General features: G+C 45.6%; 1 protein-coding gene across 1 annotated transcript in view; it reads left to right on the top strand.

Moving 5' to 3' along the window:
* The window catches only part of LOC131197780 (dnaJ homolog subfamily C member 3-like), a 40,135-nt gene that overhangs the window by 9,951 nt on the left and 13,510 nt on the right, over positions 1–16,674 (top strand). Inside the window, exons 5-6 of the mRNA XM_058182250.1 lie at positions 1,151–1,294; positions 3,428–3,609. Coding sequence (XP_058038233.1) covers positions 1,151–1,294; positions 3,428–3,609 — 326 coding nt within the window. The remainder of the gene's footprint in view (positions 1–1,150; positions 1,295–3,427; positions 3,610–16,674) is intronic.

Raw genomic sequence — 16,674 nt, 5'->3', positions numbered from 1 at the left:
GAAAAAAATTGCAGATTAATAGAATAGAATAGAATTTTTTATTGGCCAAGTGTGATTGGACACACAAGGGATGTGTCTTGGTGCATATGCTCTCAGTGTACATGAAAGAAATAATACCTTCTTCAAGGTACAATACTTACAACACTTAATGATAGTCACAGGGTACAAATTTAACACTTAATGAGACAACACTTAATGAATAGAATAGAATAGAATAGAATAGAATAGAATAGAATAGAATAGAATAGAATAGAATAGAATAGCATTTTTTATTGGCCAAGTGTGATTGGACACACAAGGGATTTGTCTTGGTGCATAGGCTCTCAGTGTACACAAAAGAAAAGATACCTTCATCAAGGTACAACACTTGCAACTCTTAATGATAGTCATAGGGTACAGATTTAACACAATGATCCAACACTTAATGATAGTCATAGGCTACAATTAAGCAATGAGGAAACAATATCAGTATAAATCATAAGGATACAAGCAACAAAGTTAAAGTCGTACAGTCATAAGTGGAAGGAGATGAGTGAATGAAGAATGAGAAGATGAGAAGATTAATAGTAATGCAGATTTAGTGAATAGTTTGACAGTGTTGAGGGAATTATTTGTTTAGCAGAGTGATGGCCTTCGGGAAGAAGCTGTCCTTGTGTCTAGTTGTTCTGTGTGCAGTGCTCTATAGTGTCATTTTGAGGATAGAAGTTGAAACAGTTTATGTCCAGGATGTGAGGGATCTGTAAATATTTTCACAGCCCTCTTTTTGACTTGTGCAGTATCCAGATCCTCAGTGGAAGGCAGGTTGGTAGCATTCCACAGAACGCTAGAGTGACAATTGTTTTTCTACCCTACGCTTTTTCTACCCTACGCATTTCAGACATTTCTTCTTTGATCCCGTCCACGTTGTGCCGCGATTATCCGTTGTTTTTCGAGTTTCTATTTGATTATCTCGCTGGTGACCCAGAGTCTCTGGAACCGTGTGGAATAGAAACACCGCTCAATAAACAAACCCCTGTCCAGATCTGTTTTGAACTGAGCATTTTTCTTTTTAACATATGCCACAAAGGAATGCAAACAATGTGCGTCCTTTCATATGCGGTATGTATCATGTAACCTTTTTTTTAAAAAAAAAAAAAACTACTTTTCCCAGCTCAAGAACAATCCGGATGATACCGAGGCCCAGAACCAGCTGTCTAGAGTCACTGAGCGAGAATTTTCCATGCAAGAAGCTCAAACTGCCTTTCAGAAAAAAAACTACCTGGGAGCGGTCAGTTTTCTGGATCGAGTCATTGAGGTACCTTCTTCATTCATCTCCTCTAAGCTAATGTCGTCTAGTTTAGTTTAGTTCACTTCATTTTCGTTGCGCCTCGTGCAACAAAATTAAATGCCACCTTCCATGTACATCATACATAAAAAAATAAAACAAGAACATGCATCCTTCACATTCTATACAATTGAATTGAAAACCCCCAATATTGCATTAATTTTGCACTATACCTATGGCAACGGATGCGGTGGCTCAGGGGCTAGGACGTGAGCTTGTCGATCGAAAGGTCGGCAGCTCAGCGGTTCGAATCCCTAGTGCTGCCGTGTAACGGGGTGAGCTCCCGTTACTTGTCCCAGCTTCTGCCAACCTAGCAGTTTCAAAAGCACGTAAAAATGCAAGTAGAAAAAATAGGGACCACCTTTGGTGGGAATGTAACAGCGTTCTGTGCGCCTTTGGCGTTGAGTCATGCTGGCCACATGACCACGGAGATGTCTTTGGACAGCGCTGGCTCTTCAGCTTTGAAAAGGAGATGAGCACCGCCCACTAGAGTCGGGAACAACTAGCATGTATGTGCGAGGGAAACCTTTACCTTTACCTTTATACCTATGGCACATGAAGCCATGTCGCCTGGCATGCGCGGCCTTTCCTGTTTGTCTTCCGGCTTTCTGGCACGGATGCGTGTGCGATGATCAGCTTTCCTTTGCGTGTGCGGTAGTGCTGAAAACCGGCATGCACATGTGCACTGGCCAGCTGATCATCAGGCGTGCATGCGTGTTAGAACCCAGAAGTTCGCCTTTCCGGAGCACGATCCCTTCGCATGTGTGTTGGGAGCAATTTGCTTTAATTTAGTTGGACTACGCTGAGAATGAGTTAATTCTCAGCTGTTCTAATAAAATTTGTTTGTTTTTACACTGATTTGAGTTTCCTACTACCTATTTGGGCCTGAGTCACAACAGATAGAAGCTGTTTTTCAACCTATTTGTCCTTGTTCTTATTGTCCTGTACCGTCTGCCAGATGGCAATAGTTCAAAAAAAAAAAGGGGTGACCAGGATGAGATGGATCTTTCAGAATGTTTTGAACTTTCTTAGGGCAACGGGAGCTATAAAGCTCTTCCAAAGTGGGGAGAGGGCAATGAAGAGGGAAAGGAAAAAAAAGGAAGGAAGGAAAATAGGTAGGTGTTGTGGCCCACCAGCTGGCAGCAGAGTCAGACAGTAAGGAGCTTGGGGAGGAACATGGACCAGTCCTGGAGTCTGGGGAAGGCTGTGATGCAGGCTCTGCGGCGGAGGCAGAGAGGGGACCAGGGCCGTATGCCAGTTACCAGCTGCCTTCGGAGTTAGACATCAGTGAGGCAGCCAAACAGCTGGAGCCTGTTCCCAGTGCGCGCATGCGGAGAGTTGCCAGACGAAGGGAACAGCTAAAGAACAAGGGTTGACTTGGGAGTAAAGCCACAGGTGGATGATGAATGGCCCTTCCCAGAGGGAATAAAAGAGGAGCGAAAGGGGAGGGGAGTTTGCAGGAGACAATTAGTTCCTTCCTGAATTCTTGCCAAGTATTGCAGATATCAGCCTGGCCATTCTCCAACCTGATAAAGGTCGGTAATTGTGAGCTATCTTGAAAGACTTCGCTGGACAGGAACTCACTGTAAATTAAATAAAAGTGGTTTATCGGGATGAGGACTCAGCTTCATGCTGCTGGGGAAGCCTAGATCAGAACAGAAGGAAGGAGATTATAATGACTGAGGGAGAGTCTCAAGGAAGTCCTGCCTTACCTCTTGGCCACCACAGGTGCCCCTTCCGAACACAAGTCCCGTGTTATGCCTACCATGACCACGTTCGCCCGGCTGCCACCACCCCCTCCCCAGCCCTCCGAGATCAAACACCAGCCTGATGTGGCCCTCACTAAAATCAAGTTTGACACCCCTGGAGTAGAACAGGGGTCTCCAACCTTGGCAACTTGAACACTTGTGGACTTCAACTCCCAGAGTTCCTCAGCCAGCAAAGCTCTGGGAGTTGATGTCCACAAGTCTTCAAGTTGCCAAAGTTGGAGACCCCTGAACTAGAAGATCTTCAAGGTCCCTCCCAGTGATGATGTTGATGTTACCACAATGAGGCTGAGCAAAACCATTGACCCCCTCCCCCTCCCCCCCGGCTTTCTTTCAGATCTCTCCTTGGGATCCAGAACCCAAAGAGCTGCGCTCCGAGTGCTTCCTCCATCTTGGGGACTACCACAAGGCCATCATGGACTTGAAGCCCACCACTAAGCTGCGGAATGACAACAGGGCTGCCTTTCTTAAACTCAGCAAACTCTATTACAACTTGGGAGAACACGAAGAGTCCTTAACGTGAGTGAGCCATGGAAATGCGATGTCGTATGTGTGTGTGGGGGGGTATTCACTTAGGTTTGCAAATGTGAGCGGGCATGCTCATATTGTTCACTCACACCCCCTCCGCGCATGCGCAGAGCCTTCCACACATGCACAGAGGGTAAAAAACAGGACGTGATGATGTCTGGGCGGGTGGACAGAGCCTTCCACAGTCACTGCTACCAGTTCGCCCGAACCGGATAGAACCGGTTGAATTCCACCACTGGTATGTGTGTGTGCGCGTGCGCTTCTATTATACATGCGTAGAAGAGCCTAATGCTGGGAAAGATTGAGGGCAAAAGAAGAAGGGGACGACAGAGAACGAGGTGGCTGGATGGAGTCACTGAAGCAGTAGGCATGAGTTTAAATGGACTCCAGAGGATGGTAGAGGACAGGAAGGCCTGGAGGAATGCTGTCCATGGGGTCGCGATGGGTCGGACACGACTTCGCAACTAACAACAAAGCAGATGGGCAACACACAGACCACCGACAACCCCAACAACACTCTTCCGGATACCCCCAGCATCCCAAAGTCGGAATGCTGGGATTCAGGAAAAAAGTTGTGACATGCAAACGGTAGCTAGTTTTGCCTCCAATTTCCATTTTTCAAATGAGTTACAGGGTAGTCCTCGACTTACGACTAAAAAATTTCTGTTGCTAAGCGAGGCAACAGTTGTTAAGTGAGGTTTTGCCCCCATTTTACAACTTGCTTTGCCAGAGTCGTTAAGTGAATCGTGTGGTTATTAAGCGAATCTGGCTTCTCCCATTTCCTTGTCGGAAGGAAAGTTACAAATGGTGATCACATGACCCCAGGGCAATGCAACCGTCATAAGTACACGCCAGTTGCCAAAGGTCCGAATTTTGATCAGGGGACCCTGGGGATGCTGCAGTGGTCATAAGTATGAAAGCCAGTCCTAAGTCACTTTCTTCACCGCCGTTGTCACTTACAGTGGTCACTAAAGAGAGGGTTCGCAATCTAGGCGTCCTCCTGGATGTACGGCTGTCTTTTGAAGAGCATATGACGGCCATCGCCAGGGGAGCTTTTTATCAGGTTTGCCTGATACGCCAGTTGCGTCCTTTCTTAGACCGGGATTCCCTATGCACGGTCACTCATGCCCTCGTCACTTCCCGCCTGGACTACTGCAACGCTCTCTACATGGGGCTCCCCTTGAAGAGTACCCGGAGGCTTCAACTGGTCCAGAATGCAGCTGCGCGGGTAATAGAGGGAGCAACTCGAGGCTCCCATGTAACACCTCTCCTGCGCAAGCTGCACTGGCTTCCGGTGGTCTTCCGGGTGCAATTCAAGGTGCTGATTACCACCTTTAAAGCGCTCCATGGCATAGGACCGGGTTACTTACGAGACCACCTGCTGCTACCAATTGCCTCCCATCGACCTGTGCGCTACCATAGGGAGGGTCTCCTTAGGGTGCCGTCGGCCAGACAATGTCGACCGGCGACCCCCAGGGGGAGGGCCTTCTCTGTGGGGGCTCCTGCCCTCTGGAACGAGCTGCCTCCAGGGATACGTCAACTCCCTGACCTCCGGACCTTTCGACGCGAGCTAAAGACATTTTTGTTTCATCGTGCAGGGCTGGCTTAATATAGTTTTAATGGGGGGTTTTATTTGAGTTTTAGTCTCTCTTAGCCAAATGGAATTAGTTTTTTTAAAATGTTTTTTAATTTTTGTGATTTTTGTTTTACTTGGCTGTAAACTGCCCTGAGTCCTTCGGGAGAAGGGCGGTATATAAATTAAAATAATAAATAAATAAATGAATGAATGAATGGATGCAAGTCAAGGACCAGCCGTATGAAATTGGCCACAGCCCTTCCTGTGATGTCCTATAGCCATGATGGTGAACCTGTGGCACGCATAGCCATATCAGTGGGCACGCCGGCTCAGCTCCAGCGCGCACGCCAGCCAGCTGATTTTCGGACCTTCTGGGCCCACCAGAAGTAGGGAAACAGGCTGTTTCCTGCCTCCAGAGGGCCTGCGGGGGATGGGGAAGGCCCGTTTTTCTTTCTCACCTGGCTCCAGATCCTCTCTATGTATCTAGGGAGGGCAAAAACAGCATTCCCCAGGCCCTCTGGAGGCCCAAAATGGCCCATTTTCCAACTTCTGTTTGGACAGGAAGTGACATTTTTTGGTGTCCCCAGGCTCCAGAGACTCCTAGAGCGGCTCTGGAGTCTGGGGACATCAAAAAAACGTCACTTTCTGTCCAATCGGAAGTTGGAAAACGGGCCATTTGGGGCCTACGGAAGGCCTCCGAGGGGGTGGGGAAGGCTGTTTTCGCACTCCCCAGATGCATAGAGACGACCTGGAACCAGGTGAGAAAGAAAAACAGGCCTACCAGGTCATCGCGTGTCAGGAGCAGGGGAGGAGGTGGGTTGCGTGCGAATGCGCAGGGCGGTGCACATAGACTTATGGGTGTGGGCATGCGCGTGCGCGAATCTTCCCCCCCACCCCACCCCCCATCCTGGCACGCGATGCCAAAAAGGTTAGCCATCACTGTGAATGGGAACAGCAATACAGATCTGGCAGAAGGAGGGTGAATTTAGTCATCTAAAGCTAGTACAAGTAGTTCTTGTTTAGCCGTTGTCTCATTTAGTGACCAGTCACATTTACAGTGGTGATGGGGTGGGGGGGAACCCCTTTACAACCAATCCTTGCATTTAATGATAGATAGATAGATAGATACCGTATATACTCGAGTATAAGCCGAGTTTTTCGGCACGTTTTTTGTGCTGAAAAACGCCCCCTCGGCTTATACTCGAGTCTACCCTTGCAGAGCCGACCCAGGGAGAGGGTTTTTTGCCCTCGGGAACAGCTGGGCCGGCAGGACGAGCCCAAATGCTGCCGGCATGCTTTGCCAGCTCGGCCGGCTCGTTTTGGGGCGGCGGCTGGCCTCCGGCGTTTTCTTCCGCCGCTTTTTGATGGCGGCGGCGGCGGTGGTCGGCGGAGGGGCGGGGCGGAGGGGCGTTCGACATTTCGCCCCTCACTCGTCCTCCTCTTGCCCGCGGTGGGGCGGAGGCGTTGTCACCCTCGCCCTCCTCTCCAGCGAAATTGAGTGCGGCGGCGGTGGGGTGGGGAGGCCGCCGTGAAGTGCCGGCTGGGGAGCCGGGATTGGCTCCTGGGCTCCCCAGCCGGCACTTCACGGCGGCCTCCCCACCCACCCCACTGCCGCCGCACTCAATTTCGGCTTTTCGGAGAGGAGGCGAGTGACAAACAAATAGAGTTCTTCTCGCCTTGGCGTTTGTCACTCGCCCTCCTCTCCGAAATTGAGTGCGGCGGCGGTGGGGTGGGGAGGCCGCCGTGAAGTGCCGGCTGGGGAGCCCGGGATTGGCTCCTGGGCTCCCCAGCCGGCACTTCACGGCGGCCTCCCCACCCACCCCACTGCCGCCGCACTCACGAGGAGGCGGTGACAACGCCTCCGCCCCCACCGCGGGCAAGAGGAGGACGAGTGAGGCGAAATGTCGAACGCCCTCCGCCCCTCCGCCGACCACCGCCGCCGCCATCAAAAGCGGCGAAGAAAACGCCGGAGGCCAGCCGCCGCCCAAAACGAGCCGGCCGAGCTGGCAAAGCATGCCGGCACTTCAATCCCGGCTCCCCAGCCGGCACTTCACGGCGGCCTCCCCACCCACCCACCCACCCCACTGCCGCCGCACTCAATTTCGGCTTTTCGGAGAGGACGGCGAGTGTGTCAACGCCAAGGCGAGAAGAACTCTCTTTATTTGTTTGTCACTCTCGCCCTCCTCTTACTGTCCTCCTCTCGCCCTCGGAGGCGGAGGGGCGTTGTCTGAATACATCCCAATAAAATGCAAAGGTTTCAAAGCATGTTTTGGAAAAGCAGCGAGGATGGGGAGAATGCTGCCTTGAATGTGAAAAGAAACGTGGAAAACTCCAACTACAGTATAAAAAAACATTTGCACTCAGTACTTTTTATTTTATTTTATTTTTGCCAAGTTTTCCCCAGGGTTTTTTTCCCTATGGAAATTGGGGAGGTGGGGAGAAAGAGGTGAAAAGAAAAGCCTCTTGGAAAGCGGAGAAATACGGCAAGAACAAAACAATTTCTCCCCGAGAGGGGGCAGGAGGAGGAGGAGGAGGAGAGATGGGGCATTGCAAGCTAGGGTGGGAAGAAGGAGGAGGAAGAAGAAGGAGGCAAAAGAAACCGACCCTCGCGCAGATCAGCAAATTAGCTTTCCTTCTCCAAACCAATTTTTTAAAAAAAAACCCGTTCTACCCAGAGCAAATGGCAAATAAGCAGCCCGTTTTGAGTCTGATTATTGTTTCATGGTGGTTGCCCTCTCTGATCTCCTTGTACATGACAAGGCACCTCTAACCCAGCGCTTTGTGTTTGTTATTGGTAATTCTCCTCTCCTTCTTCCATTGGAGTCCTCTCCTTCCTTTCCGAACGGGCGGGCGATTTACCTTCTCTGCCTCTTTTATTTTCCTGGAGGTGGAGGTGTATTCCTAAGGATGCCTTCAGTGCTGGGGAAGGAGCCGATCCATGGAGGGAGGGGGCGACGCTGCCGAGAAGCCGCTGCTTACAGAGGCGAAAGAGCCAGGAGACCTTGGCATAGGTGGGCGGCTGGTGTAGGCAGGGCAGAACCTTCGACCCGCAAGGATCCCGGGAGGTGGGGGACGAAGAGAGGCAGAGAAGGAGGAGGAGGAAGGAAAAGAAAAGAAAAGGGGAGTGAAAATAAGAGCAGTCCGAGCAATAAATAAATATTGCTGGGCTGCTTTCCAAAATCCTCAGCACGGAACTAAAAGTTGCAAGTGTTTTGTGAGTTCAAACAGTCCCTTCAGACTAACACGTTTCATTAAAAGATACAAAGTTTGGTAAACTGAAGCTCGGCATCTGTCCAATGCAAAAAAATCATCATCATCATATAATAATAATAATAATAATGATAATATTAATAATGATGATGATGATAATGATAATAATGATAATGATAATAATAATAATAATAATAATAATAATAATAATAATAATAATAATAATAATGATAATAATAATAATAATAATAATAATGATGATGATAATAATGATAATAATGATAATAATAATAATAATAATAATAATAATAATAATAATAATAATGATGATGATGATAATAATGATAATAATAATAATAATAATAATAATAATAATAATAATAATAATAATAATAATAATAATAATATTCAGTCATTTCGCTTTGATGGCAGCCTGACGAAATGGGGGCAGGGGATACATACACGTTAGGGAAAATAACAAAACAATGTTTTGGGCTCAATTGCAGTCTTAAATTGAGGACTACCGTACTTGCAATTTGAACCTTATTGGACACTTCATTCCTGGAGGGTTTTAAAGAACAGACTGGACAATCCTTTGTCTGAAACAGTATAGGATCTCTTGCTTGAGGAGTGGGGACTGGACTAGAAGATCACTGTTAGTTTGGGATATGTTCAGAGCCCACACATCTGATGACATAAAAATTGGCAAAGTCATCTCAAGTCACTTTGGCCGTTATTCCAGGTGGGCTTACATCTGTATTGCAGCCCCTAGATGTCAGTTTAAATAAACCTTTCAAGGACCATGTGCGAAGGATGTGGCATGAATGGATGACATCTGGTCAAGCTCGTCTGACAAAAGTTGGAAATCTGAGAAAGCCAGACATAGAACTAATAGCACAGTGGGTTCGTGATGCATGGGAAGATATTCCAGAGGACATGGTGCAACGTGCCTTCAAGAAATGTGGCATTAGTAATGCTATGGATGGCAGTGAAGACAGCGCATTGTATGAGAGTGACAGCAGTGATGATGACGACTGTGAACTCAGTGATGACGACAACGTATATGCGGATAACATCACAGAAGCTGAAGTAGCTGAAGCTCTGTTTGGACAAACAGATGATGAGGAGGAGAACTCCAGTTTTGAGGGATTTTAGCTCTCGTTAGCTTGGTTGCTGTTACTTTTAAAGATACTGTATTTTTGATACCATATTCTTTTTGGGGACCCCCTTTTGCACTTTTATTGTTTTTCGTTCAAATAAATATTCATGTTATTTTACTTGGCTCTATCTTTATTTTTTACATTGACCAGTAGCTGCCTCATTTCCCACCCTCGGCTTATACTCGAGTCAATAGTTTTTCCCAGTTTTTGTGGTAAAATTAGGTACCTCGGCTTATATTCGGATCGGCTTATACTCGAGTATATACGGTAGATAGATAGATAGATAGATAGATAGATAGATAGATAGATAGATAGATAGATAGATAGATAGATAGATAGATAGATAGATAGATAGATAGATAGATAGATAGATAGATAGATCGGTCGGTCGGTCGATCGATCGATCGATCGATCGATCTTTGGTTATTCGGGTTTTCTCCCGTGTAAAATTGGAAGTGTCTTGGCAACGTTTCGACAAAGTCTCATTTATCATCTTCAGGCTTCAGCTTCGTGCTTCTTCGTGCTTCTGGGAGCTTCGTGCTTGCTCCCAGAATAGATAGATAGATAGATGATAGATCTGGAGCACTGTTATCGGCTACAGTAGCCTTCAGGAAAGCCCTGCTGGCTGCAGAAGAAATGGGCTGAGGTGTGCAAGGCCTGCTGCAACTATCGAAGGTAAGCAAAATAATTGCTACCAACCTGTCTTCCATTGAGGACCTGCATACAAACACCCACGAAAACCTCAGAAAACACGTAGGTAGGTAGGTAGGTAGGTAGGTAGGTAGGTAGGTCGGTAGATAGATAGATAAATAGATACTGTGTGTCCTGAAAATAAGATCCTGTCTTACATTTTTTGGCCACCAAAAAAGGCACCAGGTCTTATTTATGGGGAAGGATGTCCACTGACTCACCTCACTTGTGCGCGGCGCCCCCCGCCTCCTTTTCCCTGTCAGAGGCCTTCAGGAACTTCGGCTTCGGATAGTTGCAGCCAAACCTCACACACCTCGGCTCATTTCTTCTACAGCCAGCAAGGCTTTCCTGAAGGCCTCTATAGCCAATAAACAAAGCTCCGGATCGATCCGGAGCTCTGTTATTGGCTAGAGAGGAAAGGCCTTTAGGAAAGGCCTCTGTACACAGGTGGGATTCACTTACTTTCCCTACTGGTTCGCAAATGTGAGTGCGTATGCTTGCTTCACTTGTGCGTGACCTTCCACGCATGCTCAGCCTCCCGCTCATGCTCTTTGCTTGCATCCGTGCCTTCTACACATGTGCACGGCCTCCAAAACATGGTGAAATAGGATGGCATTATGTATGGACGGGTAGGCATGGCCTACCGCAATCACTGCTACCGATTTGTCCGAACCGGACAGAACTGGCTGAATCCCACTACTGCCTCTGTATCCGATAACAAAGCTGTGGATAGATCTGGGGTGCTGTTATCAGCTACAGTAGCCTTCAGGAAAGCCCTGCTTGCTGCAGAAGAAATGGGCTGAGGTGTGCAAGGCCTGGCTGCAACTATCGAAGGTAAGCAAAATAATTGCTACCAACCTGCCTTCCATTGAAGACCTGTATACTGTACGAATCAAGAAGAGGGCTGTGAAAATATTTACAGATCCCTCACATCCTGGACATAAACTGTTTCAACTCCTACCCTCAAAATGACACTATAGAGCACTGCACAACAGAACAACCGGACACAAGAACAGTTTTTTCCCGAAGGCCATCACTCTGCTAAACAAATAATTCCCTCAACACTGTCAAACTATTTACTAAATCTGCACTACTTTTAATCTTCTCATCGTTCCCATCACCAATCTCTTTCCACTTATGACTGTATGACTGTAACTTTGTTGCTGGCAATCCTTATGATTTATATTGATATATTGACCATCATTTGTGTTGTAAATGTTGTACCTTGATGAAGGTATCTTTTCTTCTATGTACACCGAGAGCCTATGCACCAAGACAAATTCCTTGTGTGTCCAATCACACTTGGCTAATAAAAAATACTATTCTATTCTATTCTAAGTAGTAGGGCAGCTCCACCACCACCCCCAATCCCCACCATAACTTAAGTTTTACCAGTGCACCTTGGAGTAGGCGGAATCTTAATTAGGGCTTATTTTGGGGGTAGGGCTTATATTGGGTGCACGTGTAAAAATCAAGCTAGGACTTACTTTCTGAGTAGGTTGTATTTTCGGGGAAACAATAGATAGATAGATAGATAGATAGATAGATAGATAGATAGATAGATAGATAGATAGATAGATAGATAGATAGATAGATAAAAATTAATTATGCATATACCCACATACGTTATATGACACAGAGAAACAACACTGTCTAGATCAGATGTATAAATGTACATGGCGAGAAAAAGTTGATGGGAGTTTGCTCAGGATGCGACACTCTAAAACGGAGGTCTCGAACCTTGGCCACTTTAAGACCTGTGGACTTCAACTCCCAGAATTCCCTGCTCTAAAATGTGGCTTGCAAGCCGCCATAGCATTCTATTAGCCTTTCAAGGAAGGCCAGGTCAAAAAAAAACACAAAAAACCCAGGTGTAAAGCCAAAATTCCCAGAATGCTTTTTGTTGATGTAGGGTGGGAAAACAGCCTCTTCAAAGTCTATCGAGAGGTTATTGGGTTGTTTTTCCTCCGCTCCACTTGTATGCCAAATAAACTCAAGACGGGGTCATCTTGAGTTTCTTCTTCTCCTCACACTCAGACTGACTCATCCTTTCTGAAACTTCCCCTTCGATGGCGGGGCTATTTCTTCCCGGTTCTCAAGGCCAAGTCTGCATTCCTTCACCCATGCCAAACCCAAATTAGGGAAGTCACACGGTGGCTTAGCAGAATTTGGGAACCCATGTCAGTGTACCGTGAACGAGCTGCCTTTCCTTCCCAGACATACCTGTCCTCTTTTTGTTTTGTTTTTTTAAAAATATATTTTATTTGTAATTTTAACAACCATACGTATTTTGTGGACAGCGTATTGTCTGCAACAGTGTACTTTTTGCACAATGATGATGATGATGATGATGATGATAACAATAATAATAATAATAATAGTCCTAAACGCTTGGGAAGTGTTTGACTAGCGATCTGTGATACGAAATCCAGCATAGTTATCTCGTTTGCTGTGTATACTGTCATTTTGTGTAAATAATAATAATAATAATAATAATAATAATAATAATAATAATAATAATAATAATAATAATAATAATAATAATAATAATAATAATAGAAAAAAGTGTGGATAGTCGACACTGCTATACCTGGTGACAGCAGAATTGATGAAAAAGTCACCAGATATCAAGATTTGAGAATTAAATTGCAGAGACTCTGGCATAAACCAGTGCAGGTGGTTCCAGTGGTACTCGGCACACTGGGAGCTGTGCCTAAAGACTTAGGCAAGCACTTAAAAGCAATTGGCGCTGACAAGATCACCATTGGTCAGCCGCAGAAGGCCACCTTACTGGGATCTCCTCGCATAATTCGCCGATACATCACACAGTCCTAAACGCTTGGGAAGTGTTCGACTAGTGATCTCTGATACGAAATCCAGCATAGTTATCTCATTTGCTGTGTATACTGTCATTTTGTGTAAATAAAATAATAATAATAGAATTAAATATACATAATCATAGTCTCCCAACTTCTAACCTTAATATGCACATTGTAATTATAATAAATTCTGTTATATATCAGTCAGTGGTGGGATTCAAATCATTTAACCGGTTCTCTGCCCTAATGATCAGCTGGGTGGGCGTGGCCATGGTGGGTGTGGCCAGGGGGTGTGACAGGCAGCACTTGGTCTCCTGCATCCCCCTGGAGCAAAAATGGGCCGCGGTCAGGGGCACCACACTCCATTTTGGGCCTAGGAGGCCTTCTTGAAGCCTTCTGAGGACGAAAATGGGCCACGGGTGGATGCTGCCCCCCACCGCACCACATTGTGGGCGTAGGAGGCCTCCCTGCACTTATCTGGGAGCCAAATGCGGCATGTGAGGACTGCTGGAAGGTTACAAATGGGTGTTCACATGACCCCAGGACAACGCAACAGTCATAAGTACATGCCAGTTGCCAAGCGCCGGAATTTTGATCACGTGACCATGGGAATGCTGCAGCCACTTTTTACTAGCGATGCTGTCACTTCAGACGGTCGCGAAACGAATGGTTGTAAAACGAGGACTACTTGTATATCATCTTTGGAGCCTCATTCTCCCGGGACTCAGATTGGCTCCTGCCCAGTTGGTCTTTAGGAAGGGCTTGAAGGCTTCTTTAGCCATCTTACTTGGGAATCGGGAATCTGGCCTTCAAAATGGCTGTAGCGTCATGTAGGGGGCTAAATTAAAATTATATTATAAAATAATAATAATAGAAAAAAGTGTGGATAGTCGACACTGCTATACCTGGTGACAGCAGAATTGATGAAAAAGTCACCAGATATCAAGATTTGAGAATTAAATTGCAGAGACTCTGGCATAAACCAGTGCAGGTGGTTCCAGTGGTACTCGGCACACTGGGAGCTGTGCCTAAAGACTTAGGCAAGCACTTAAAAGCAATTGGCGCTGACAAGATCACCATTGGTCAGCCGCAGAAGGCCACCTAACTGGGATCTGCTCGCATAATTCACCGATACATCACGCAGTCCTAAACGCTTGGGAAGTCTTCGACTAGTGATCTGTGATACGAAATCCAGCATAGTTATCTCGTTTGCTGTGTATACTGTCATTTTGTGTAAATAAATAAATATAGAATAAAATAAATAGCAACATCAAAGCTTCCCAATGGAGTAAACTCAAATACAAAAGCAGTTTTATTTTTAAAAAGAACGTGCATAGAAAAATAGAAGCTCATAACTAATCAATGAAAGAACCAATCTAACAACTAAGGAGAAATTACCTCACAGTGAGAACAATTAATCAGTGGGACAATTTGCCTTCAGAAATTGTGGGTGCTTCAACACTGGAAGTTTTTATGAAGAGATTGGATGGCCATTTGCCCGGAATGGTATAGGCAGTGGTGGGATTCAAATAATTTGACCAGATCTCTGCCCTAATGACCGGCTGGGTGGGCGTGGCCAAGGTGGGCTTGGACAGGGTGGGGGAGAGTTGGGCAGCATTCAGCTTCCTCCACCACCCTGGGAGCAAAAATGGGCGCGGTCAGGGCACCACACTCCATTTTGGGCCTAGGAGGCCTTCTTGAAGCCTTCTGAGGAGCAAAGTCAAAAAAAGACCAGATTCACTTAACAACCGGGTTATTCACTTAACAACCGGGTTATTCACTTAACAACCGGGTTATTCACTTAACAACCGGGTTATTCACTTAACAACCGGGTTATTCACTTAACAACTGAGCTCTTTCCCCGACCTTGAAATATATACAGGTAATCCTTGACTTAACGACCATAATTGAGCCCCAAACTTCCTTTCCTAGGCAAGGAATTGCACCCCACTTTTACACACACACCCTTTTTTTTTTGGCCACAATTGTTAAGCGAATCACTGCAGTAGTTGAGTGAATTGTGCGATGGTTAAGCAAACCGGGCTTCACCCCCATTGACTTTGCTTGTTGGAAACCTGCTGGGAAGGTTACAAATGGGTGTTCACATGACCCCAGGACAACGCAACAGTCATAAGTACATGCCAGTTGCCAAGCGCCGGAATTTTGATCACGTGACCATGGGAATGCTGCAGCCACTTTTTACTAGCGATGCTGTCACTTCAGACGGTCGCGAAACAAATGGTTGTAAAACAAGGACTACTTGTATATCATCTTTGGAGCCTCATTCTCCCAGGACTCAGATTGGCTCCTGCCCAGTTCGTCTTTAGAAAGGGCTTGAAGGCTTCCTTCGCCATCTTACTTGGGAATCTGGAATCTGGCCTTCAAAATGGCTGTAGCGTTCGTAAACTGGATTGCGCTTCCCGCAGATTACGGGGTTTTTTCCCCTATGATTTTAATAATATTTTTATTGTTATTAATGTGTTTGAACGGTTCTTATTTCGTTCTCTTTGTCACGTTCTCATCGTACGCCAAATAATAATTGTGCAATTTTGGTTATTTAGGGTATTTGTGTGTGTTTTAACAATGTGAGCTGCCCAGCGTCATGTAGGGGGCTAAATTAAATTTAAAAATTAAATTAAATTAAATTAAATTAAATTAAATTAAAATTATATATTATATTATATTATATTATATTATATTATATTATATTATATTATATTATATTATATTATATTATATTATATTATATTATATTATATTATTATTACATTATATTATAAAATAATAAATAAATAAAAAGAAAAAAGAAAATAATATAAAATATAAAATAAAATATAAAATAAATATAGAATAAAATAAATAGCAACATCAAAGCTTCCCAATGGAGTAAACTCAAATACAAAAGCAGTTTTATTTTTAAAAAGAACGTGCATAGAAAAATAGAAGCTCATAACTAATTAATGAAAGAACCAATCTAACAATTAAGGAGAAATTACCTCACAGTGAGAACAATTAATCAGTGGGACACAATTGCCTTCAGAAATTCTGGGTGCTTCAACACTGGAAGTTTTTATGAAGAGATTGGATGGCCATTTGCCCGGAATGGTATAGGCAGTGGTGGGATTCAAATAATTTAACAACCGGTTCTCTGCCCTAATGATATCTTCCAACAAGCAGTTCACCAAACTGTTCAGAAAGTTAACAACCGGTTCTCCCGAAGTGGTGCGAACTGGCTGAATCCCACCACTGGGTATAGGGCCCTGATGGCGAACCCATGGCCCTCTCTGTGGGCACGTGTGCCGTCACCAGCTGCTCTTCTGGTTACCAGAAGATTAGCTGGTCTTCGCTGGCACCGGAGCACCTGAAAACAGCCCAAAACAGGTCATTTCCAGAGCTTTTTCCGGCTGTTTTCCGGGCCGTTTTTGGCCTGAAAAATGACCTGAAAACGGCCAGAAACGGCCAAAAAAACAGGCATGCGTGTGCCGGCCAGCTGGTCTTTGGGTTTTTGGTGCTCTGGCGCATGCACATGCACACACATGCACACGCGTTCTTGTTTGGGCACTTGGTGCCGAAAAGGTTCGCCATCATCGGTATAGGGCTT

The sequence above is a fragment of the Ahaetulla prasina genome, chromosome 4 (assembly GCF_028640845.1).
Source record: "Ahaetulla prasina isolate Xishuangbanna chromosome 4, ASM2864084v1, whole genome shotgun sequence".
NCBI classification, from domain to species: Eukaryota; Metazoa; Chordata; class Lepidosauria; order Squamata; family Colubridae; genus Ahaetulla; species Ahaetulla prasina.
The sequence above is the reverse complement of the archived record's forward strand: the minus strand, read 5'-3'. Positions and strand labels throughout refer to the sequence as shown.